The 27,909-nt window shown below is 41.2% G+C and overlaps 1 protein-coding gene across 1 annotated transcript; it reads right to left on the reverse strand.

The window, feature by feature from the left end:
• Window positions 1-417: 417 nt before the first annotated feature.
• On the reverse strand, window positions 418-27,622 carry FZD6 (frizzled class receptor 6). Its single transcript, XM_048939031.1, has 6 exons — window positions 27,432-27,622; window positions 9,550-9,746; window positions 6,534-7,551; window positions 4,448-4,596; window positions 2,771-3,199; window positions 418-2,319 (listed from the first exon to the last, which is right to left on the reverse strand). Exons 1-6 carry the CDS (start codon window positions 27,609-27,611, stop codon window positions 2,163-2,165), a joined length of 2,130 nt encoding a protein of 709 aa, XP_048794988.1. The 5' UTR covers window positions 27,612-27,622; the 3' UTR covers window positions 418-2,162.
• Window positions 27,623-27,909: the final 287 nt, after the last annotated feature.

Consider the following 27,909-nt stretch of genomic DNA (forward strand, 5'->3'; position numbering starts at 1 on the left):
TCTCATAGTAAAGAACTTATCCAAAACCAGGAAATAGTATACACATTAAAAATGTCTGCACAATTATTTTAAGCAGGTTACAGCAATAGCTCATTGTGGAAACAGATATTCTACATAGGGTGAAGGAGGCTTTAAGCAGGACATGGAAAAAACGAGTGCCATAACTGCTCAGGTGGAAGCTCCAGATCAGTTTCTCACTCTTTCATAACTCTGTGTTCACCTGAACCATTCCCACCACTGTTGTTTCCATTCTTCAGGAGGAATAAAAGCATTGCAATACTTACTACCTCACGCAGCCCTAAGTCAGAATACATCAAAGTGTCTTAGGTGCAGAAATGCCCCAGTAACAGAAAAACAAACATGCCGAGTCCAGATAATAGAAATATCAACTCAAGTTTTTACTATACAACAGTTTATTACTAACAAAGACAGTAATAACCAAAGCACTGAACACATGTAGGAAGTTACCCATTTACAAACAGAACGGATAGAAGAGTACTTGGTGTGCATTTCCACAGACTGTTCAGGCTCTTCCCACTGTCCTCAGCAGTAAGAATATTAGATATTGTTAGCAGGGAAATTACAAAAGAAATAGCACATCTTGTTTTAGGCAATAAATTACAAATGCTAAAATGCACACGACAGATAAAAGTAAATACATTCTATTTGTAATGCATCGTCAATAAAACAAGTAACTTTGGTTTATCATTCAGTGTTTGTGTGACTTTTGTGCCATGCTATTTTGCTCCATGGTCCAAAGCATCACCTCGAGCGCTGCACAAACTGCAACCACTGCTCGGCACAGTAGCAAAACCAGAACATCAACTAAAAGCAATTTTCCTGTTGGCAATCAAACAGAAGATGCTGAACATTCTCACAAAATGCACTCAGCTTCTGGTTCACCGGAGCCAGGATCCTTAAGAGCTGAAGAACCCAAATCACCCACATCAGCAGGACCTGCTCTTGTGCCGCTCTACCCTAAGAGAAGCATGAGAGGTTCTAAGGCCTTTCTGAGTTACAGAAATTATACTGTTGCAGCGTGTAGAAAATTAAGACTCTGTAGAAACAGCATTAAGGTCTTATTTTAAATAAATGTACTGTTAAACAAACCTGCATATTAACATAACTTTATTTTCTGCAGGGTACCTCCCTACAGAATTAACATATATAGATATCAAGTGACTTGCATAGAAACAGAAAGGAAGTACACTGTCACTGCAGCTCTGTGAAAAACAACACCAACCACCACCAACAGCCAACAAACGAGTCGTTCAGATTCCGCCGCTGTGTTGCCCAGGATCTGAAGCACTCCCGTTTGGCACGATGCCCCAGGACAGCACAGCAGGAGATGCTGAAAGCAGCACTTTCCTGAAGCAGCGCTGCACCTCAGGCCCTGTCCCTCCAGAGGGACGCAGTGCTGTCTGCCCAGCCCTGCCCAAACGTGCAGGGTATGGTGGAGTTTTGCACCCATTTTGCTCACAACTGAATAACATTGCCCAATCACCACAGAACTGCTGACTTCAGTAGCATCTGACAGAAGCACGGGAACTTGACCACATTTGTACAGTACATACAAAACAGCAGCTCTAAATATAGGCCTTATGCAGTCAGTTATTTACATAATTCATTTCTATGTACAAAATAAACCATTTTGATTTCAGATTCAGTGTAAAAACTACCATAAAGCAGTGCTATAAACGACACATCGTGACACCATTTAGAGAGTAACTTTTTGCATCCCTTAAAGTGATAATGCTGTTTAACAGGTAGTAAAAAAGGAAAAAGTAAAAAACTTGTAAGATATCAAAGCTGCAGATTGACATCTTACACCTTGAAAAGTAACAGTGCTTTTTCTGCATTATTTCAATGCAATTTACTTAATAGTGTTCTTTGCATTGGGAATAATATTTCTCTCATCTCCTTAAATTACTACTAAGCAATCCAGCTGTGTCCCATAGAACTTCAATTTCCAGTATTCCTGGATGGGTATAAATACAGTACAATTATTGCCAGTTGTCCCCAATACAAAACTTACATCTTTATAAGTGCAAAACAAGATGTGTCTGATTTTCAGTAAGGCACAGAACGTCTGCTGTTTTCAGTGTAACAAAATCCACATCAGTTTTATAGACGGAAAGAGTTCATATAAAAATGTCAGTCTTTCAATGGTTTGAACTGTTTCCTGAATCCAGCTCCTTCCTGCCATCTGCAGCTGAGTAGACAAGCAGTGATATGGAGCCCGACTGGGAGACGTCTGCTATTTGGGAACTGCTGCTCTGTAACGGAGGAGACTCAATAAAATCATTCCTGGGAGTTACCCTGTCAGTAACGAGAAATAAAACCATCCATTTTAAGCACAATGCATTAGGCTGGAGGAAAAAAAAAATACAGCTTTTAGTAATAAACTGCTAATATCTAAAGCTGTTTTCCTGTACAGAGAACACAATGGGGGTTCCGTAGGCTACTTCAAGATTCCCCCACTCGCCCTTCCTTCACACTTCTCTAAAAATGACTGTATTGCAACCAGATTTCTTGAGGATCAACAGCTCAAAACTATCCTACAAGCTGAAGCTCCAGCATTGGACGTTGAAAAGGAAAAAGAATCCAAAACCCCCAGTAAAATAGCCCATATGCTAAAGATACATAGTCAAAGTTTGCAGGAATTACAGTACTTAACAGCTACTCAGGGTTAACTGCACGCTGATTCTTCACAGAGAAGTAGAAATAAGGGTAATAGACATACAAAAAACAAAAAGCAAAGGACTCTCACCTGCCTTCACCAATTCTCTTCAGGCTCTCAGACAAGCTACTCATATCACACATGCTGTCTGCTTTGTTTCTTTTTTCCGCCTGATCCACGGTCAGTTTAGAAATACTTAACATTTGATTTCCACTGTTTTCACCTTCCTCAGCTTTTTGGGCTGATGTTCCATCCGCCTCCATCTCTTTCTCAGATGTCTCTGGAGAAGTTTTAATTTCTGCAACAGTTTCTTGGCTCAGGTAATCGTGATTGGTGATTGCTACTGCAGAAGTCCCATGATTCGTTGTGCCACCTGTGCTAGTTCCCATTGACTTAGAAATTACTTTCAATCTGTGTGAACTTGATTTGTAGTGCTTCTTCTTATGCTTAACTTTGGAATTGTGCCTCAAGAAAAATTCGCATGATTCTTGTAGTACTCTTCGACTCTCACTGATTGGACTGAAAGAAAACACACAGAGAACTGAATTAACCTGATATGTAACTTAATAACCTGAAATATAACTTGGTACACCAAAATGTAGAAGAACAGCAACCAATGATGTAATCTGAGCTGGATGTTAATGAACACAAGGAAAACAAGTGTATGAGAAAAGAGGAGAAGAATCTGACTGTCATGGTTCCAAAGTAATTATGTCTGTGGAACAATTAAATAAAGCCAATTTCCACATTTCTTACTTCTGCAAGTAGGTCCAATGCCTTCAGTAAGTCAGTCATCTAAGAGAGGAAAGCAGGATTAGCTCATAAGCAGCTGTATTACCAAATTAACCCTATGCAACGTAAACTTTGTTCAAGTGAAAAAATGGTTGGTATTATAAAACCCACTTCATTACTTTATAGCTCTTGTAGCTGAAAGCAGTTAACATCTGAAATGCAGGAAAAATTATACAGGAAATGGAAAGTGAGGAGAGGGAAAGAAAGCTATAAGCTCACCATCATGGAATGCAGATGCAAAATAAAAGGAGCTTAAGGACTGCTGGCTTGGGAAATTCAAAGAAACAAAAAGACCTTAAAATACATTATAACCTATAAGCAATACAGATGATCTTAAAAAAAACTACATGAGGAATAAAAAGGCAAAATGACAGCTGCAAGAAATGGAGATATTTGTAACCTCTTTAAAAATCACAGATATATAATTACTAAAATTAGATAATAAAACTGAATTGTTCTTTCTCAGAATACAAATAAGGAACAGTACTTTAATACAATAAAGCCTAACTAAGGATGGCACAATGAAAATTCATTTTCAAACAAGCAAGCCAGGCTGACAAGAAAAGCAGAGGATGTTGCTATTACATGATAGTAAACATAGCAGTTATGTACTGTGCCAAATGAAGGAGCTGAAACACAAGAAAGGATCTAAACAACCAAAGTTATCTTTCCTGACTGGACTGGAAAGCAGAGATGTATTACCCAATGCATTACCACGGTCACACATCTGTATGCAGAGAACAGAAGAGAGGAAAATATTTTGTCTTCTCAGAATGCAGTCAAAGGGTCATTGTGTCCGTAAAGTCTCCACAGACTTCAGCAGAAGTTTTTGCTGATGCCCATATGCAGACTCCAAAAAAAGAAAGGGTTCGAGGACAACACTTGGACTCCTGAGCTACACTTAAGAACCATGTCTGAAATCCTACATATTTTGAAGTACACGTTTCAAACACCAGGAATTAAAATTGCTCTTACTCTCTTTTGCGGTTTCTGTTGAAGAAATTGGCCCACTCCGAACAGGTCTTTTTACTTCCCACCCAGAACACTGGAGATATGCCAACAATTAATGTCAGCAAATATTTCATCAGAAACAGAAATATTTCTGGTCTTGCGAGCGCCTTTGCCTGGAAGATAAAGTTTAATCAGTACAAAGTCAACAACATACTTGTTGATTCATTTTTTAAATGCAGGAAAACAAATTATGTTGGAGAGATCTAACATAATTGTCCTCACGGCTGCTCTGCTGTGTTGAGGCACATACTGCAGACACACACAAGACATGTACAGACAAGACCTGGTCACGTCTGCTCGCGCTCTCCAGTTGAGTGCAGAGGAGATTAGTTAGAAAAAATATTTTTCTTTTAAATTGAAAGGGTAATAGTATTTGTAACCACGTTCTTCTGAGATGGTTTGCACGAGTCAGATTCACCCTTTCAGCATAAAGGATGAGTGGATGATGTGGGTGATCACAAGACAGCATCGCTGGAGCCATGGGGAGTCACACAGCTGTTTTCTGGTTATTGCCAGATTTAAGCAACCATCTGCAAAACTGGATCATAGGAGCTCTGTAACAATCTTTTGCTCCTAAACTGCTAATTGAATTTACATTACCTGGTTACTGTGCCAAACAAAAGTTAGCATTTGAGTCAGCCATGTAACATCAACTAACCTGTACTAACATTTATTTTTACTTGGTTCTGCTCTGATCAGTGTAAAGGTCTGCAAGCTAGCTTAGAGAAGTCACAGCCAAGCACGCCTCTCTACGTTACTCTACAGTTAGCACATGCTGTTTACTATACAGACAGATCCCAATAATTACATCTTATTGGGATCTGTTATTGTAGAACACTCCCTCTTGCTATTTACTCTTTCCAGTAGGTTAATTCCAGACTAAGAATGCATGTTCTTTATGCCTTATTATGCTAAGATGTTATAATTAAGCACTACAAAACATTATGTGTTTTGGGTTTTGTTTTTTTTTTTTTTTCTTTGGTTGTTTTTGGTAAAATGAATACAAGCTTCATTTTCAACCTTGTTTATTCTAGACTAGCTAAGCTAATACTGAGCTCGATCTAAGACTTGCTGAAATGCACTTGTTAAGAACGCTGCAGAGGGCACAGAAGGATGTTTGAGAACATGGAAGGATCACACCTTATCCATGCCATAATGCTTGTGCTTATATTCTCTGATGACAGCTTACTGCAGTAAAAGCATAGATGTTATATACAAAGCAATGAAAGATAATGCGTGAAACTTGCGTTTTCCTAGGAATGGTTTCTACTTTCTATTTGTTCTTATATAGAAAGACAAACAAACCACAAATTACTTCCAGTTGCAGAGAGTTCTGTATCTTTACAAAAGATTTAATCCACTGAGAATACTGAATATAGGATACCTTGACTTTAAAAGCTTCCCCAATAAGTCAATTTCTTTTTAAGAGTCATTTCTGAACATCTCTGCAATTTAAAGCATATTTTTGTTTTTAAAAGTTTCTTCTATGTTACTGAATATCAGCCTACAGCTGACAGCTATCATGAAAAAAAATACATTGGAAAGGTGTCATTTTAAGTGTTTCACAGTTCTGCACTTCAAAGAAAAAAAGATGAAATTATTTTAAATCTACGGTAGAAAGTAACATTTAAAATTCAATCTAGACTCAACTTTCAAGACTCATTTTTTCCACCTCAATAGAAAATGATGAAAATTCACCTTAGATACTGAAACACTGAGCCAGACATCCAAACACTGAGTAACTGCTCTTAAGAACAGATATGGTGAAAAACAATCCCCCAGCATTATTTGTGAAATGGAGTGGAAGCATTTCCTCTGCTGAGTTGGAACTTACATGCTGAATGCAATCAATTTGCTCAGTCAAAAAGCTTCAAAGCAGAAGTGTGATACCATCAACTGGGACTCAAAAAGCAACTTATCACTGTATCTTCTTGAGCTGACTACTTAACACAAAAAATATTTGCTAGGCTACACTGCAGGACACAGCAACGCATAAGGGTTTTTGCTAATTAACTCCACAATATTATTGACAAAGCAAACTGCCACTTGCCTGGTATGGACAAGGAATATGGTACTGGTCACAGTGGTCAAACACCCAAGTTGTTTCCCAGATCTTCCGGTTCACCAGTTCATAGACATAACATCCAAGCAGTGCCACAAGCGGCACTAAGTATAAACCACTAAAAACTCCAATTCTGATCATGAATTTCTTTAGCTTCTCTTGGTTTCTGCCATCATGCTGTATGACTTGGCGCACGTGATTTAAAGAGATAATACCAGCTAACAGAAGAGAGAGACCAAAGAAAACACAAAGGCATAACGGCAAAAGCACAAAGTACAGAGAGGCATCCACATCATAGAGACCTACGAAACAAACTCCACTGATATTGTCCCCTTCCACTTTGTTCATTGCAAGAAGCATAATGGTTAGAAAACCAGGTATCCCCCACGCAACTGCATGGAACCACATGGCCTTCTGTGCAATAGCTTCACAACTCCATTTTCTTCCTGCTGCAAGGAACCAAGTGATTGTCAGAATCACCCACCATATTGTTCCTGCCATCGTGAAAAAGTACAAAACCATGAAAAGGACCGTGCAGGCTTTGTTTTGGGAGCCCAGAACAACCGTTTCCCCGATTTCTAGCTTATCATCTGCCCTGTTACAGGCAGTTCTATTCCCAAGAAGAAATCCAATAAAGTACATTAGAGACACTATGCTGTAACAGACGGAGTAATAGATGATCGGCCTCTCTGGGTACCTAAACCTTTTAACATCAATCAGAAAAGTAAGGAATGTGAAAAGCGTAGCACAGAGACAGAAGATTGAAACTATCCCAATGAAGCTTTTTGCAACATCCAATTCATAATTTTTGAAGTACATATTGGGACACGGTGGTGCACACTGATCGATGCCCAGAAATTTGTAGCCTTGTCCATTGGAAGTGTGTAGGTGCCGTGGACACCAGAATCCAAAATCCCTTCGTGTCTGCCCTGGGGTCTTCTGAGTTCCATGTGCATTGGTGGTTACAGGAGCAGTGGCAGGAGCAGACTCGTCACAGTTGACTAGTCTAGAAAAAAAACCCAACAAAAATATTAATACCTCTCATTATCAACTACAGTTATTTCTTACTAATAGTAAAATCTCATTCCAAACACTTCAGTTTTACACATAATGCAAAACGTGCATTATATGAATGTCAACTGGCATTTTAAAAAACAGATGAAATATATTGTCAGTTTAGAAGGTTCAAACACAACTGCTTAATGTTGCTCTGTTTTACTGCTTACAACACAGTTTACTCAAACTGCAATTGTTCTATAGTCTTAATCCAAAATTTTACACCTGTGTACTGAGAATATTTATAGTATAGATTTTATCTTGATAATAATAGACTGTAGGAGAGACATAGTAATGATCTGTCAAAACACAAGCTTCAAATCAAGGAGCAAAGAATGAAGGCTCATAGTAACTTGAACTAACTGATGACTGCCATATGATGGTGATGATTTTGTGTTACGACGACACTTTACTGTCTATAACAACAGAACGACCTGAGAAAGACAAAAAGCAAAAAACATAAGTACTGCAAAAAGCTCTGTTTCAGCAATTGTCTTCTAGCACCATAATGTTCTTTTAGAGATGGCTCACGACTCAACTGCTTACAGGCTTACCTAGAAAAATACAAACTTTTTAAAAATTACATTAATACAGGATTAGTGGTGGTGGCCAGATCTTCAAACAAGATTATTTAATTATAACTCAGGTAAGCATTTACTCAAAAAGGGATTGATGTTCATTCGCATTCCAAATTCATGTACTTAAAAATAACATTTTTTGCATTTCAGCTGATAAAGTGAGATTCTGTTGCCTCAAGATGTTCTTTGTCTAGTGCTATTGCGTGCAGACCTTAAATGTAAAAATATTTTTCCTCATCATTAATTTGGAAGCTCAGCTTGAGCTAAGAAACTTGTTCTTATTTTTTCCTCTGCATTATCACGCTGTCTAAACGAAGCCAGGATAATAATTGAGAAAACTGATTCTGTAGCAAGTTGTTTCAATAAACATGGGTCAGACCACTATGCATCAGAACAGCAAAAACTTCATTCACACATGTATTAGGGAGTATTTTTTGTGTCTGTAAGAATATTGGAGTGTAAATCTCAGAACCGCAGTTGAATCTGAGGGCCATCCTCATGCCAGCTGCTCTTCCACAGGCCCCAATAGCAGCATCTCTGTTGTTTTCAGAACATGGCACACTATCACATGGACCTCCCTGCCTGTTGGGCAGACAGCACTTCCCACATGAACAAAGTAAGAACATTTCAGTGAACAGTAGCAGTAATATAATGATTTACAGCTGTAATGACTGCTGAGGGAAAAAAAAAAAAAAAAGGAAATTGAAATGTCATTTGAAATCTTCCTCAATTTTCAAACAAAATTCTGGAAAGCATTTTCTAAACTTAATGGCATTATCATCTGAAAAAAGCTCACACCAGATGAGAAAAGGTCGATGCATTCTTGGACTTAAATCCCATAGCTATCATTTTTTCCCCCACAGAAAAAAGGGAAATCAAGTCAATGCCATCTATCACATTCTTTCCTGAACCACCATCTATCAAGAATCACGGCAGAGTACTACTATCCCAGCTCTGCCTCAGCACCAGCATGGATTAGTAACTGTATGGGGGCCAGAAACATGATTTAAGTTTCTATTCCCTGCTGAATAGGAATATAGGAATATATATTCCTATACTTCTTGTAAAGAACATCTGGCCTTACACATTTACAGATATCTCCAGGTAAAGGTCAGAATCTCAATATAGCATAAGTTGCCTTGTCTCCAGAACAAAGACCTGAACAACTGAGAGAAAAAAGCTGTCATCACTGAAAGTCAGACCTCTGCCATATGGAATGGGACAAGTAATGTGTGTGCAAATTCATCCTTACAGGTGGTTAGGACAAAGGTACGGCTTCTACTATTTAATGCTTCAACTCAGTCTGGGTCAACTATACAACATCTGCAAATTATCACCTCCATCGCTTATCACGTGAACAAATACCACACCTGCTACATTCCAGCTCTTCAGGCCATGTGATTCCAAAAGTGTCAATCAGTTGTTTGCAGTCGGAATACACTTTCTCACAGAGGTTACGACAAGGGTGAATCACATGAACTTGCTCCAGGCAGGCAGGAACAAAGGCCTTGCACAGAAATGTATGGACGTCTGGTGAACAGTGAAGATTCATGAGAGTAAGAAAAGGCTTTGGGAAAGAAAAAGGCTTTGGTTAGTCATTTCAAAGACACAATTCAAGTCAATAATACGACTTTTCACTATCACAGAATCACAAAATTGTAGGGGTTGGAAGGGACCTCTAAGAGATCATCGAGACCAACCCCCCTGCCAAAGCAGGTTCCCTAAACCAGCTCACTACTAGGATTCATGCTTGTTCCTCTGAATATTTGAAAAGCTAGAGAGTACCATTCAGCAGTTGTGGAAGAGTCAAACCTGGTGGCTTAGAGTGCTGAGGAACCAGACTTCTGGGCTGCAATAGCTCCAGTGCAGCCCCTACTCTGGAATCTTTGCTCACCTGCAACTACTGAAACCTGATTTTTCTTATTACCATTAGAAAACTGAAATCAAAGCCCAGGTTCCTATATTCCTTTATTAGCTACAAAATAACTGGTCTGAGATATTAAAGGTACACCTGTCCTTGTGGATCCTGTTGGAATTGTATTTACAGTTAGAATTGTGTTGTGTTCATTTCCACTCAGGCTACAGAGTTCGGTGTGCTTCTCTATTAACACGATCCAAATATCACTGTTGCCCATTTTTTAAAATGCATTTCAAAATCTCAACATGACAGAGAGCTTTTCTACCTGCGTTACTGAATGCTGGACAGTGAATTACTGACAAGTGCTCCAAGTAGAGCTCACAAAATGAAATATATTGCAACACAACTTTGCCATCCCCTGTTCATTCAGTCCATTACTTAGATACGCTTTAAGGAATTTGCAACCCCAAAACAAACCTTTTCTTTGCATTTTCCCAACATTATTGCTAGGGTAAGAGACTTTAAGCAAAATAGTACTATGCGTATAAACTTCAGATAAAGCAGTAGTTATTTTTCATTTGGTCACTTTTCCAAGCACAGCATTGTTGTAAGGCCAGCACACCCAAGGAAGCAAGGATGTATCTGCAGCAGAAGCACTTCTGTGCTCACTAGGAGGCCATACCCACTGCCATCTTGCTCTGCTACACAGTTTGCTCTGCTTTTGACACCAGGTGAACACTCCCGATTCGCCTCATTACAGTAAACCAAAGAGCAAGGGATGCACTGAAAGCAACACCTCCTATATCATTGTGTCAGCCCACTACAGAAGCAGGTGCTGGTGCTGTGGCAGTAGAGGCTCAACCTTCCCACCAATTTTCTGTTGCACGTTGCTCCAAAAATAATGCTTCCTGTGTAATTTAAACAGCACTCAGAGCAGGGGATATTAACTGATGGCTGTGGGTAAAACAAATCTGCAAGACATGTCAGGCTGAGCTCTTTGACAGCTTATTTGGTAACTTTTTGATAAAATGTCTTTTCTATTTCAGAAAAAGGGAATCTTTGTATCACATATTAATAGTCCAGTTCATGCATAAGGAAAGCTGTAAGAATATTTAACACATTTTGAAACGTGCTTCTGAATCAGGACAAAACTCAAAGTTTTCTAAGCATGGAGAGCTTCTGCTAAAAATACAACCACTGAGAAGTTTCTTTAGATCATTGCCATTAACAGCCATGTATCTCTGAATTCATCATCCCTTCCTGAAGGGAGGTTGTGATGAGGAGGGGTTTGGCCTCTTCTCCCAGGCTACAAACAGGACCAGAGGAAATGATCACAAGTTGTACCAAATGAGGTTTAGATTACACATATCTTTTCTCTCAGAGAGTGGTCAGGCACTGGAACAGCTGCCCAGGAAGGTGGTGGAGTCGCCATCCCTGGCAGTGTTCAAGAGGCGTCTGGATGAGGAGCTATGAGATATGGTTTAGTGCTTGTGGTAGCAGGGGTATTGGAGGGTGGTTGGGCTAAGATGATCTTGCAGGTCCTTTCCAACCTTGTGATTCTATGATTTTATGATCAACAAGGGACTGGAAAAGGAGGGTCGGGACCTCTGAGTCCAGATTCACATCCTTATTTTGCCAGCTTTTAAGCATCCCAATAAAGATATACAGGCATGCATCAAGTAACTCCTATTGCTGAGCCTGCAGTTTAGAGAGAAAAGACACTGACAAATAATAATAGATGCCTCTGTTCAAGAAGGATATCTTGGTAACAAACACAGGAATGGGGGTTGTGAAAAAAGTGACCCTGAGTTGGATCACACCCTAAACGCTACACTGCTTCAGATGAAAAGTACAGTCAGGAGTTACAACTACATGAATTACTTTTCCTTTGCACAGCCATCACAGCAATCACAATGCAATCAGTGATTGCTGTACATGAGAGGCAGATAGAGGCAAGTGAAAAGTTGATTGCCAGAGTTCTACTACAGCATGTTGTCTTTGGCTACTGTGGTTTAAAGAGATGCTTTTATTTAGAAGCAGAACTGTCTTGTCAGACAAATAGAAAGCTGCCAAATCACAGGAAGAAGGCAACGCTCAGCCTGTGAAGTACTTGAAGTTGAAATCCAAGGACTTGGCTGACATAGACAGTAGTTCTTATAATATTTTTAAAAAGCTGAAAAAAATATATTTACATTTTGATCCCTGGAAGCATGACAAGAAGGAAGTCAGACGTTGTAAAAACACAGCAGGGATTTCACCATCTCATCTTTAGCAAGCTACTGCCAACACCTAACAGCAAGGGAACCATTGCTGGACAAGCCAACAAGCAAGGGCCCAGGACATTCTATGAGCTGCAGGTTATATCACCACGATTGTGGTTAAAAGACAGTGACAGATCCCTTTTCCAACCACTTGTGATATACCCTTTATAAGAGACTACAGCAGTAAGTTCATTACGTAATTTAACCAGGCACAGCCGAGAAATACACAGCATTTTGTTTATTTTAACTTCCAATTTTGCAACATAGTTTGTGTTTTGATACAGCTAGCAGATCACTCTCTACTTTTTCCATGCCGTTTTACCATCCTGCTATAATCACAGAACCATAGAACTGCTCAGGTTGGAAAAGGCCTTAAAGATCATCGAGTCCAACCACGACCCAACCATACAACCCTAACTCTAACAACTCTCTGCTAAATCATGTCCCTGAGCACCACATCCAAGTGATTTTTAAACGCATCCAGGGATGGTGACTCAACCACCTCCCCGGGGAGCCTATTCCACTGCTTAACTTACATACTACATTTCTGTATTAGCATAATACCATTTTAAATCTTGACTTCCATTCCTTTCATGAGGCAAACAGAAGTCTTCAGGTTTCCACAGAGCCATGTATCCACAGTGAGTGCAGAGGCTCTATCCTGAGCAACAGTAACCAGCACAACACCATGCCCCTCACGTCTGTACTCATGACCCAGCATTTCCCAACACAAAGTGCCACCTACCAGCCACATCTACCACCATGCCCTTCTGCAGCTCTTCAGTCAGTTCTGCTCCCTTAACTCAATGCCATCCCCTCCCCAGGTCAGTGTTCCTCGCTGTGTATCTGAGGCTCCTGTGCAGACTGCTGGGGAACAGCTCTAGTCACATATTTGCTACAGGACTCAACAATCATCTGATGATTTCACAAATTATACTGTTAACAAGGCATCTGTTTACTACCTCTTTTCTTCTTGTTCTTTAGACGTGGATTAGAAAAGAAAGCCCTTGTCAGACTTCCATCATAGCTTCTTGAACAACCTTCACATACAACCATGTCAAAGCCTTTTAGAAAAAGGAAGTACAGTACACTGGCTGAACCACCCCCTTTCCACAGGCATATTGAGTCTATTGAACTCCAACAGATTTTATCAGCAATAAGTTCCTTCAAACAAAGAACCCTCTACAAAATGTTAAAAAAAAAAAAAAAAAAAAAAAAAAAAAAGCAAAAACACCATCTTTGCTCCAAGCACAAGCAAATAAGATGTGTAAAAAACAGATTTTCATAAACTTCCCTCTTTTATCATTCAAGAACAACGAAAGAAGTAGAAAGCTGCCCTGGGAACTCTGTTTTCAATTACATATCTTTGAATGCGGGCTTTGTGTCCGGCCAGTCAATTTGGAAACGTTGCATTACAGAAAATAATAGGTCTGCACTTCCCAGACCACGAAAGCAAAATCTCATCAAACCCTCCTGCTGGACAGCATGTGCACAAAAAGGCTCAAACCAAGAGCACCACAAGCTCCCTTAAGGAACTGCTTGCTTCAAGGCTGTTATCTGACTCGTGAGTGACCCAACTTCCAGTTTTTTTCATCCAAGCAGCTTGTTGTGCCCGTGTTCTTCTCTTGAGCATTCACATCTGAAATTCAACCCACAGCCACACAAAGCTGTTGAGAATGAAATCACAGTCCTCCGCTCTCCTCCAGAAAGAGCCAGACACACAGCTGGCACAGCCACGGGCTCTTTCAGGAAAGCAAACCATGCACCAACAGCAGCAACTGCCGTCACTCAAAGGACAGATGAAAGCCTGCAGATCCAGCAGTGGCAGTGCCAAAACAGAGTGGAACTGAGCTGTCTGAAAACCAGGAATGGAGCCTCACTGAGCCAATCTAAGTCCTGAAATAGAAACTCTTACCTTCCTGGAAAATCCAGTGAATATGAGGCAAACTAAAATATACTAACAGTAGACCAAAACAAAAAACACATCACTTAATAGCTAGCAGAAACTCAGTAAAGCTAAAGATGATGTAGTCTGTAACTGCCTCAAGTAACAGAGGAGAACTAAGGACTGAAACACAAGCTTTCCCACATTGCATCCCCCATGCAGTGCCCCATACAGAAACCTCCCAGTGCAAAACCACATGCAGCGAACCCCATGAAGCAAACAGGTGACCACTGATGATAGTGAGTAGTGTCAGACAACCAAGGGACACAACATCACTACCAATAAGAGCCATATTCTCAGCACTGAGCAAATCACCTAGCTCAGCACAGGACTCTAAGGAAGCAAGTCTATGTCACATTTTCTCCAGAGGGAAATCCAGGCTACCTCAATGCAGCTGTAGTAAAAATGTAGTAATGCGGTTCTATCGTGGTCCTGCAAACAACACCACCAGTGAGATGAGTGAAAAGAAATGGTGCAGAGTACACAATAAATGTTCAGGTACAAACGCTCTCTCAAACACGCATTATGAGTAATTAAATTGCAGCTTTGAACTCATGATCAGCAAGAAGCTTTTCTGTTTTGTGCTTAGCAGGCTCAGAAATCCAAGGTGTAACAGAAATTTTTATTCCAGGATGTCACTACAGGCGACTTTTTTCTATCTCATTTCTGTTGGTTGTTTTTTTTCTCCTGGAGAAAAGGGCTACCAGCAGCAGCCAGATGTCACCAGGGTTGGGATCAGGGTATGGGAACTACTAATGTAGCAGCAATGGCAAATGGAAAACAGTCCATCTAAATACCAAGGTCTTCATTAAAATCAGCTACTGTAAATCCTAATTGGCAAGAGCAAATGTTTTTCAATTGCTGATAGAACATTTGCTCAGCTATTTGGAGCCAGTTACACAAAGCTAACAACCTACATTCCTAACTACTGAGGTTTAGCTACCATGTTAAAACACTTAGCTCAGTTAACTTAAGCTGATTGTTAACTAAGTTAAAACAGTAAGATCCTAACTGCCTCCATGTTAAGCAATAGTGACTGTTCCATGGCTTGATATGAGTTTTGTGACTCAAAACAACATTACAACCTTGTTACTTAGATAACTGCATATGCCAGTTGTGGAACCAAACATGGGGGCTACATTTGACCTTTTATAATTATACAACACTAGGTACTCCAAATTCCTTTCTATACTGAAGATATACACTGTTATCTAGTGCATTATGCTTGTGTTCTGCAGATCACATACAGTTGTTTAATAATTTTCAATACAAGATTTGAACATAACTACTGTCCAGTAAGTGCCATTACAGACAACTCACAGCCTCAAAAGCCGTAACACACCACACTTTACATACACATTTTCCTGCGTGGTATGTCAGAAATATGCCCACCATTAAGCACTGTGTATAAAAATGCAGCAATCTCATAAGACTAGGGAGTCATTACTGTCCATACTCACAGAGCTATACTACCTTCAGAGTCCTTAGCCACTTCTATATTGACCATCTATTCCAATTAAGAGGAGTGAAACATATACGGCACAGTTGATTTAATCCTGCACTGCTGTTTCAATAGAGTTGTTCTGGACTGCGCTGTAAGCAAGATTAACATCATACTGTGAGAAATATAAGACACTGTACTTACACAATTGTTCATGGCTACACAGTGAATCAGCTGCCAAGAATTTGATTTCTAGTTTGTGCACAATTAAGTGATGATAAATTAATGTACCAACACATGAAACTAAATAAAGGACAAAATTTTCAGGTTACATTAGGTTGAAAGCAAAGTCCAAATGAGTCTAGGTTATTCCTATTGAATGCTCTACTGGTGACTTAAACACTGCAAGCTACAGACATTTAAGCTCGTGAGGATTCAAACATTTTGCAGAAAGCAAAGGCGGTTGAAGCATCAGCACCTTGGTGCTACGTGCCTGCTAGAAGTTGCCACCACAGAATCACAGAATGGCCAGGGTTGGAAGGGACCTCAAGGATCATGAATTTCCAACCCCCTGCCACATGCAGGGCCACCAACCTCCACGTTTAATACTAGACCAGGCTGCCCAGGGCCCCATCCAACCTGGCCTTGAACACCTCCAGGGATGGGGCATCCACAACCTCTCTGGGCAGCCTGCTCCCGCACCTCACCACTCTCATAGTAAAGAGCTTCCCCTGACATCCAACCTAAGCCTTCTTTCCCTCAACTTAAAACCATTTTTCCTTGTCCTTCTACTTCAACAGTAGAGCTGCAAAAGCAGAAATGCAGGTGCAGCTCATGAAAAATCAGTGCAACATCAGCCACCCTTCTTTAAGCCACCAATGAAGATGGCGTGAACTAATCTGCTACTGATTTAGCATGCGTGCAGAAGGGAGGGGGGGATGTATTCCATATCATTACCTGATCTCTGAATAATAACTGACTACTGACATCAGCAGCAAACATCAGTCATTTCTCCATTTGGTAATCTCATCAACAGATCTGGCTAACTCCAAGACAAAAAGATTTTCAGTACTAAAATTCAGTAATAGGAATATAGTATTTACATATGGATGCATTTAATACACAAAGAGTAATCATAGAACCATCTGAATGAGAAATGACCTTTCATCCAAGTCCAACTCCTCTGCAAGGAGCAGAGCCACGAGCAGCTAGATCAAGTGCTCACAGCCCTGTCCTGCCTGACCTGGAACATCTCAGGGACACACATCCAACACCTCTCTGGGGAATCTGTCCCAGTGCTTCACTACCCTTACCATAAGAAGGTTTTTCATTATATTCAGTCTAAATCACCCTTCTTTTAGTTTGAAACCATTTTCCTTTGTTCTATCACAACAGACCCTGATAAGGCGTCTGTTCTCTTCTTTCTTTCAGCCCCCCTTTAGATACTGAAAGAACACTATCAGGTCTCCCCAGAGCATCATTAATGTGTATTGATTTGACAGACATAAAAACATTGCTGAAAGCATACATTTGACTTTTAATCAGCTGCTTTTAAAGCATTACTTCCTGCAGCTTGTGAAATAGAATTAAGACAAACACCAGTCATGTTTACTTTAAAAGCTCGTAAAACCTTTTCTAAATTACACTGGTTCAGAGGTTACAAATACAGGAATGAAATCTTTAGTCAGAAGAGAAAGGTTATCCCAGCAGCTGAGAAGACAAACACTTGAAAGGTTCCTAACCAAGGACGATCTGAAGGTTCAAGGAGCTGAGGAGGAGAAAAAAAAAAAGAAAAACACGGCAACCAAACAAGCAGACCAACGTTCTCCTGCAGTAAAAGACCTCTACGAAGATACAAGCCTTCATCTTTGTCCTTCAGCTGAATGGCAAATGGAATGCAGGCACTTGGACTTTCTGAGGCAAGAAGTCACTTCAAGGATCAAACGTGGAATGGGAACAGCTTAACCTGCAACAGGTGAGAGGCTTTAACTGCTCCCACAGTCTGCTCCTCCCACAGCTGTACAGATGTGGGAGCTGCTAAGCAGTTAGCACACAAAGTCAGATTTCAGCTTATCTCAAGAACACAGCGATGAAGTCCTGAGGCTCAGGAACTGCCTGGCAAACAGGCCAGATGTCCATGCTGTGCAGAGCTGGGGGAAGCAGGCTCTACTGCCTGACTGAAGTCAAACTATGCAGGTGCTGTGCAGATCTCAGGCCACGCAGCAGCTGAAGGAGCTCAACGACTGCAGCTGAACATTCAGTGTAGCTGCAATGAAATCATGAGTATACTCACAAGCTCTTCATTGTCATCCATCCCAACACAGAGTATACTTCAATATAATAATTCTGCTGTGAATCTTCAGGCTAGCTATTCAAAGTTGATGGGAATATTAAATACAACTTCAACCAGAGTAACTACAGGGGATATAGGGGAAGGTTTGGGGCCCTGCATTGTTTTTCTGTACCTAGCAACTACTGAATTTTTTGTAGCAAAACAACTTAATTTCATCTTTTCTCTTTGAGTATTGCTGAAGTACAAGATAAAAAAAATAACACATATACTCCACCTAAACTGTAACAAAGATGAGATTCAATAAGAACAGAGCTACTACATCTCACTAAGACACCATGAAACAGTTCCAATGCTTACCAAAATGGCAGAATTCACTGCATTTTGTGGTTCTAACCTAAATTACAGCTCGACATAAATTACAGATACTGTAGCCTGTGCTGTTCACAATCCAAAACAAACATGAAAGATTTCCTGAGCATTGCTGAACTGTTTACACAAAGCTGCCAATTACACACAGTGTTATCTCCATGTACACTATATAGAGCACACAAGACAAATACAAGTTTACTGATGGAAAGCACATTGCAAGCCCTCAAACACCTGAAGTCTAGATGAAGTAAGTGAGCCCTTCTTTACATTTGGGCTCTGGTAGAAGAAAAATCTCCAAACAATCTGAACTCCTTAATGTATTTGCCATGTGTTACAAGAGTAAATTGATCTATTACTTTTTATAGGACACAGTTCATAAGATTACCAGTAAAACAGCCAATAGCAGGCAGTCTAGCAGAAGATAAAGCTCACATGGAAAGAGTTCCAGCAGAAGTAGTTACTGCTCTGGCTCCAGAAGTCAGACCAAAGTCATATTTGTAGCAGACCAATGAAATACATTTTCTGTGGTCTGTCTGGAACTCAAACATTTGACAAAGTCTACCCAATAGTTTTCCTATGTGGTATCCACAGAAACACACTCAGGAATGACAGAATTCTGGCAACAGTGAACCTCACAACTAGAAGATGCTTAAGAGGAGCAGGCATCAGATTGTATGGCTCTCCAAAACCAGGCAACTAACTCCAAGCTCTGAGTAGTCTATTGAATGAAAACTGCCTTAGAACGCTCACGGACCCATGCTCTTTTCCTTCACCAGCCTATAAAATAGACATTCAAGCAGTCAAAAAGAGGCTGCTCACAAGTGGTATGCTCACTAGAGAAGGTAAACGCTCAGCAAAACAGGATTCTTAAGTATTTTAAATCAATTGACAAAGGGCCATAGGAAAAAAAGCAAGGTTTCCTGTGCCAGAAAATTACAGCCTAGAGTTACAGCTTTACCTGTCACATCGCTTAGTGTAGAAGGCTCAGCCAGCCCTCTCCTCCTGCAAAATAGTTACCTTCCCTTCTCTAAACCTAAGCCATGATAATCCATTCAATGCCTCTTACCACTGTGGGATCATCATAATGACAAGGCAGGCAGTTCTGCAGACGTAAAGGCATCTTGCCCAGTTCTGCAGAAGTCCAGCCAGCTCCGAGTCCACCCAGGAACACAGTTACATGGCGTAACTGCACAGACACTGAACCTCAGCTACTAAAACCCCAATAGGTCTAAGCTGTTTTTGCACCCAGTGGGAGCTGGCTGTCCCTGCAGAGCCCTGCTGGAGCTAGTAACAGTGGGAAGTACAACAGAGCTGCAAGTGTGCTAATTTCCCAGGGCTCAATGCCTATTAGACCTGAGAGCTCTCTGCAGGGATCCATGCTGTTGGAGTGCATCAAGTTTTCCACTCCAAGCACATCTGGGCTTGCCATTCTGTTAATTAGGTGGGGAGCAAAGACACTATGCATGATTTGGAAAATCTGGCTTGCAAGGATAGTTCCCATGCTAACTGAGAATGATAAAATGCAACCCTCAGCCTCCCAACAAAGTTAGTAGCAATCATGATTTGTTTCTATGTCACATGGGCAAGAAATCAAGACAAAGCTCATCTCATGGGCCAGTGCCCCAGTGTATGACCTACTGGAAATAAAAAAATAATAAAAAAAAAAAAAAAAACCAGAAGTCAGGAAGAGCTGCAGGTAGGAGGGGGAGGTAAATGCAACTTGATGGGCTTGAAATTTAACAACTCAGTCCAGTCATCTGACTTGCGCATGCCAGACTTAGGTCATCTGTTACATCACAGCTAAGTGAACGGATTAGGGAAAGTTTACAGGGATTAGTACTTTTAATGATTTTCACACAGTGCTGAATCAAATGCTGTACTCAACTTCAAAAAGATTGGCTTAGTCAGCGTCCTGAAAATCCGTGCAAGTCACCTCTGTCTTGCACGCAGGCCAACAGGCAGGAGGATCCTCTGAATGAAGCCTCAGAGTATAGGTCAACACAAATCAGACACAACACTAGACAAAACGACCTGAGGTCTGAGCCACAAACAGAGTTGAGAAGAACAGTGGAAAACCAGGCAGCTGCCTTGGTTGGTTTGTGTTTGGGAAGCTTTGACCATATCATGAACTTCCTATAGATTTAGCATTCACCACCTCCTGTAAATGGTGATAAAAGTAATTTTCTGTCAAATCACTGCTTCTGGGAAGATCATTGCAGGCACATAATAGAAAACCAAGCCTTCCAATCTAAATTCACTTCTGTAATTATCTTCATTGTATTTTGAAAACAAGAGCAAGTCATTTGTGCAACAGAAAAAAGCAACTAACGTTAAAAAAATAGCTATATAAAATCTGAAAAAAAAAAAAAGTAACACTTCACATGCACTGTTTTTATTCTGTAACCTCAAAGGAAGACAAGGATATCCATCTGTGCTCCCTCTGCCACAGCTACTTCTGAAAGGGAGGTAGATGCAACCTCCTCTTTATGAAGGGCATATGTGATGGTACCTCTTCCTTTTATCCCTTTGTCCAGGCATCTCTTTTTTCAGCTGCAGCAGGCAGCCCACACCAAGACATCATCCCAGCAGCTGCAGTGGCACTGGGGAGGTCAGGCAAACCAGACAGAGCAAACAGCCACTGACAAGCCACCCACCAAGGGCTGTGGAAAGTCCAGAACTGCTCCTGTGCCATCCTGCTGTCAAACTGGTGAAGAATCATAAGTTTTTTAGCCACACAACATGGGTGGTAAAGACCCTCCCTAAACCTAGGGAGCATGATGGCATAAAGCAGTAAGGAGATGGGACACAGAATCTTGGTCACAGAGTTTTGCTAAGCCATCACGATACCCAGGGGCTTCACGCTCTCTTTGAACAGCTGCTTTTAACTTTTGCATACAGGAAAAGCTTGGTCACTAAGTGCTTTGTGAACAGGAAAGAGGCAATATTTGCTGGCACTAAAGCAATCTGGTTGTGTAGACCCATTTGTGAATACAGACTGGGACAGTCTTGGAAGGATGTGGTTATTCTCTGAAATAACTTGGTCTAGACAGGAAAAAAAAAGATGATTACAAATATCTTTGGGAAGAGTACAGCCCTTCCGTCCTGCAGACCGACTACTGGATCCATCCCTTGCACCTCTGAATCTCTGCAATTCTTGTTTCATCACAGCAGTGGCTTTACACAGCCCTCATGCTCCCCTGCACATCTTCCCTTCTTCTTATAGCTATGTAGAAAGCAATCAAGTCTCCACTTATCTCTACTGTGTAGTTCAAAAGAAGCAGGCAGACATCCATCTGCTCCATCTTCTGCTCCGGCAAGTCATTTGCTACTAGGACTGAGGCAACTACAGCTGCATACAATACACGAAGAGGTCCAAAAAGGCCAACAGCAGGGGAGACAAAGTAACCAGTTTGCCTCAAAGGCTTGGTGAATCAACAGTCCAGCAGCAGTAGAGAAAATGCAGGAAGCTTTCTGGTGCAGACACTCCTACTGAGAAGTCATAATCACATTGCTACACGAGAGGTAAATAGCAATGACCACATCCCCAGTTCCTCGCACTTCTTTCCACATTTGTTTCTTGTGGTCATTATCAGTCAAGGCATACATAACATACTGCACCCACATGTCATCCTGCACATCACAAACATTCCATAACTGGAAAACCAGACAGATTCCACTTCCACCCTGCATGCAGCAAGGGCACAGGCTCTGCACAGCCTCACGACTCCTGCAGCACAGTAGACAAACAGCATCTCCCAGTTGCAGGAAGACCTGAAAACCAGGACAGTCTCTTCAGAACGGGGGGGTGTGATGATCAGCGAAGCTTGCATCAATCTGTTCACTCACAGATATCCTCCTGAACCAGGTTGCAGCTGCAGGGCTGGACCTATTACCCACACGTACAAGGTTTGATTTAGCCAGCAACCACCCCTTTAGCACATGAGCATGGAAGAGGGCAACTGAAGGAGCAGGCTGCACAGTGAGATCCAGAGACCACCAGGACTCATAGTTATGTGCCAACACCACACAGGGCACTGTGGAAAAGACAAGAATCTTCAGGAGATAAACAGGACACCATAGCATTCCAAGAAAGGTTGGCTATTGAGAAAGACCTGGATGAAAGCCCTCCTTAGGTCAGCTTCAAATGTCATGCACAGAACTGCTCTGAGTCCAGTTAAGCCCCTCAATCTCACACAGCAGAAGGAACGTACACTAAGCTCTTCACCGTGTGATCCATTCCTGTAACAAGCTATTTATGGGCACAGCTCTGAAACACAGGTAAAGGCAAAGCTCTGGGAATCACATTTAGCACCATTTCAATGAACTACACTTAGCACAGGGCAAAAAATCTCCCTTCTTCAAGCATACATTACTTTGGACCCCACTAGACTCTAGCAGCATCCTTTTAGTACAGCAAGCAAGGCAGTATTATTCACATTATCGAGTAGACAGGGAATGCTGTTAAGACCAAACATTAGATCTAGCAGGTAACTGATATGCATCAGGCCACCACAATAAGGCTATACACGTTAGACTTGCTGGTTTTGGACAATGGAACACAAACTCACTACTCCTGATGACAGGCCATGGTATTACTGGAAACACAAACTTTTTTAGTGGCTGTAATTTAGTGCATCCACAGGAATTAGCAAAGGTGGGATAGGAACTGCTGAAGTTCTCACTACTAAGAACTAAGGACACCTTGGAAACACCTGAGAGCAAGTGCAAAAGAGCACCAAAGCAAAGAGCACTCGCTGATTTTGAGTGCTGTACAGAGGGATACGGATTTGTGTCATTGATGTTAGGATCCAGTAGCCAAAGCTTTTCCACAAGTAACACTGTCATGCACAAAGGACAGTTATTCATGTCCAGCTGCTATTCTCTTCTTCCACAAACTTAACCAGCACAGAAGTCATACTTCATATTCCCTTCGATATGAAGTGTCTATAAGGAATTTCAGCATCTGCAAACATTATTCTAACAAGTAGTACTTTACTTGTTTCACCACTTAAACCTTTTGTTTCAATAAGCTAAATAAGTTAACTTTGTACTAACTGAATGATGCACAGCATGCTACATCCACTACTCTTTCCTTTTTAAAGCCTTCCCTGGCAGTTACTACCACTTATATATGGTAATGAAGCAGCAACAGATGTTATAAGCAGGAGCTCCTTGTACTTGTTTATACCTTTGTATCTTCTCTCCAGCTTAGGCTCTGAGGTAGTATGAGGAACAAACAGCAACTCCAGGCAGATATAGAACATCCACTGCTTTCTTAACTGAAGCTGAGCTACCAAGAATTTGAGAGATTTTGGCTTCCAATCCTCAAGTATCAATGGTTTACATATTGTATGGAGAGAGGCAGCGTGCCTGTCTCTACATGTTTCAGTAAATTCACACTTTTGCAGAACATCCCAGTAACAGCATTCCACACTGAACAGCACTTCTCCAACACTCCCAATCTACACAAGCTTGGAAACCTGATCTTATTCCTCCTGCCAGTGTGTTATGCTATATAAATCAGAATACATATATATACTATTTAAGCTTGCTAGATGTTTCCAGTTTTTCCACACATCTTCATATTGAATTGCAAACTCATACCTAGAGAAGGCAAGTTAAGAGATCACATTAAAAAAATTAAACTCACTGAATGTACAGAAGTAGAAAGCCACAGAATTTTGGTAACAAACTTTTGAAAGTACTTTTTAATCCACTTCAAGACAATTTTGGTAGATTAACTGACTCTAGTTCTCAGTTCCTGCCACTGTTGCAGTCAGCTCCACCAAACTCATCACAAATACGTGGTTCTATCACAAAAGATTGAGAACTCTGACCACAGGAAAATGTTCCAGAGTTACATTCTCTGTTCTGACAGAACAATTCTTTGTGTTGACACCAACTCTGGGATAGCTGAAGTAATTACACTGAAATTAGAAGTGACTTGTTTTTGAGGAGCACCACGAGAGGGAGTTCCAACTACAGAAGAGCAGCAAAATGCCTGCTTCATTACAGTCATACCTGTCTGTTTCCCTCAGAAGAAAAACTCTACCTCTTCAGTCTCTCAGTCTGAGTAAGTAAGAACATGAGCAGTGCCACTGATAAATTGCTGAGGCACAGATACAGCAAGCATCTGCAAATAATTAGATTCCACTGTCACGCAGGTGCTTAGATAACATTAAAAGCTTCACACCACTAAGTCATATGGTGGGTCTTTCAAAAAATTTTTGTTTGTTGCATAAACAAAACTAATGCAAACAAAGCAAAACTCAAGGACCTTAAATTCAGTTCACAAAGCCAAAAATTCAGTAAAGATGGAGAACAATGGGAAATTACAAATTTCCTATTGCAGAAAATAAGAATTCAAGAAAATTATCATCATTAACTAGAAGGTGCAGAACAGCAGCTACTTTAATTAGTTTGGTGTTCTGATTTATAGCATGAAGAGCCAACAGATGAGGCAGAAATGCACTACCATGAATTGGTTGACTCCATGGTGATCCAGCTGATTTCCGGAAGGAAAACCACCACCTGAGACTATCTCCACATCATCCCCTCTTGCAGTAGGACTGGGAAGACAGCAGCCCTAAAAACACCCATTTAACATCCTTCCAGAAAGAAGAGCGCTATGGAAGCTTTTGTGGTCCCACAGTTGGAAGTCACAGCTCCTCCAGCTATAAAAGACTCCCTATAGGAGAGCACCCCTGTTGAGCCTTAGAAGTACGACAGAGGAGAGAGAGTGCGAAGTTTTGGACAGGTGGAGTGTCATCCCCTTCCCTGACAATTCTTTGTTCTTCCTAGGAGTAAACAGTCTGAATAAATAATGGAAATAGTTTCCAGAATGCCGAATAGCAGAAAACACTTCCTGCACCAAACACTTCATGACTTCATGAAGAAATCTCCACCATATGTCCTGGGACTGCTTTGACTAAGAAACTTGCTCAAAATCAGCTAAGATCAAGCAAGGGAATTAAAGCAAGCGTCAGCCTCAAAACCTTGTGTTTACATTGTAAGACCGTGCCCAGCCTTGAGAACAAGTTGTGGGGAGGGGAAAGAGAGATGGAATTCAAAACCAAAGCCTTTAAGCATTCCTACTGAGGATCAAAAGAAAGATGTTTTAACCAACATATGATTAAAATTCTTTCCTTGGTACAAATGAAGTTTGGACTACCAACCACAGAAAAATTCAAGCTCTTAAGAGTCTCCTCACCTCCCAACCAGCTGCTTTTTTTTTTTTTTTATGGTTGTAAAACAAAATAAAAGCATATTTCAGAAATCAGTAACTCCTCCTTCTCTGCTGCAACACCAGCTTCCCTGAAAAGCAGCACCTTTGCAGACCTGAGCAGATCACTGTTGCAGTCAATCACTCCCAAAGCATACCAACACCATTACTGAACACCATGTACAATCACTTCAGAATCCATAAGCACACACTGCTCTCCAGGCCCAACCACAAATTGGACTGACCTTACTGCTTAACTCCAGTTCAACTGCTAGCACTACGTTCAATAGCAGCTGTACAAAAAGGAGAGGGGGCAAACTTCCTCACCCCTTCACCAGTAAGGCTGGTGTCTGGCCATTTCTGTTTGGCCAACAAGTCAGGCAGCACAGTCCAGTCACAAACAGTGGAAGGCAGATCACCACACAGGGGCCTCAGGTAGCTCAGAAGTGCCCAGAAAACAACAACAACAACAAAAATGACAGTGGTCTTCATGCTCTAACAGCAGTGTTACTGGAAGGTGGGGATTCTGACGGAAGCCACTCCAGCAATTGTACTGAAGACATGCCTAGCAAGAACCACCACCATACCTGACAACATAAGATGGCAGACACTGTAGAAAGAAAGCATTCCAGACAAACGATGACTGGAGAGGGCACTGCACAGAGTTCAAGCTGACAGCCTGCTTCCCAGTTTAGAATCACATAAATAATCTGAGACCTGCAGCTGAATTCAGTTGCTCACATACAAATATTTTAGCATTTGACACTGGAATTTCCCATACATCTACACAGGGCTGACAAACACAATACAAGACTCTACCCTTCTAGACTGGCAGCTAGAGACAAAAGTGGTAACCCTGAGTATTCCAAACAGCTTTGGCAACTGAACCAAGCTCCTTCACCAAGCTCAGTAATGAATATGCAAATAAGACTTCAGCAATTGTAGCCTTCAACAAGACTACTTTCTCTTTTTTTAAAAAGAAAAAAAAAAAAAAAAAAAAAAACCAACCACCAGAAACTTCTGAGTTAAAACTCGCCTCTTTTTTTCCCCTCTCTGCACAGCACAAGACTTCACAGAATCACAAGACTTCGAGCTTTTCAAGACCTGTGTTAAGGTGCTCCCCTCCTCTTACCATGAAAAGGCATTACTAAAACAGGTTTTAAACTTGTTTTACAAGCCTCTTACCCAGAGAGGCTCTCACCCTCTATAGCTATTGTAATTAGCAAAGCCTTTCCACGAGGTGGCATTCTCTCAAGGGAGCCATGTTACAGTCAGTTCTGGTAGGAAAGTACTTGGTTTCAGTTTGAAAAGTCAGGATTTTCTATATTCAGTCAGATGACAGCAGAATGTGAAATAAATCAATCAGTAAAATAGTTGAAAGCGGGGCTAAGGATAAGTTTAGGGACGTCTCCTCCATAGATGTCAGCTAAGAGAAGAACTAAGCTAAGAGAAAGAACTAACAATGACTTAGAAATATTTTTGCATCAGCTGAATTCAGGTGGGCCAATACTATAACCTACAATCCTAGAGCATTTCAAGAATTGCTCTATGAGGTACACAGGCTACATGCAACTAGTTTTGTTTCAGCGTGGCTCTAAACAGCCACACTGATGCACCACATTCATTCTTCTGCCAGTGTAATACAGAATCCAAGAGAGTTTGTGTGTCTAAAGCTCCCTTACACAGTCGTACATGGCCAAGCAGCTCTAGAGCAGACAAAAGCATCACAAAGAAGTGCCATCTAGTCAGCTTATTACTTAGTACAACAGATATCACTACTATCAGCTATATCCCTATGACAAATCAGGGTTTATTTCACAGTGTTTATATTTACACACCTACAGAAGGAATGGAAGAACTCACCTCCATCTGGAGTGCAGCAGTGTCCTGATCGTAGTGCCCCATGATATTTGGGAAAAAAGTCATATTGTAAGGCATTCTTGAACACCTGGAAATAGTAATCGGTTCGCACGTGAATAAGCTGTGCCCTTGCACTACAGTCAGAAGCAAGCTATAAGGCACGAAGAACACAAGCACCCCCATTTTGTCAGGCTGTCCCACTTCAGCACATAGCTTCCACTCGCAGTTACACGGACTGTCTTTCCACAAGGATCAGAACACGCATCTTTCTCTTGTCGTTCCAAAGGCGGCAGAGGCAGAAGGCCGATCAGGCACCTTGCTGCTGCTTTCGGCGTCTTCCCATTTCGATCGGCCGCGAGTTCATTAAATCCTTTCTTTCTTCAACCTGCAAACGCAGGAAGAGACGACACGGGGCGATGAACAGACACGACAACTCGAGTTCGGTCCCCGCTCAGAGCCCGGGTCCGCAACGCGCTCCGCT

This window comes from Lagopus muta, chromosome 3 (assembly GCF_023343835.1).
Source record: "Lagopus muta isolate bLagMut1 chromosome 3, bLagMut1 primary, whole genome shotgun sequence".
NCBI lineage: Eukaryota > Metazoa > Chordata > Aves > Galliformes > Phasianidae > Lagopus > Lagopus muta.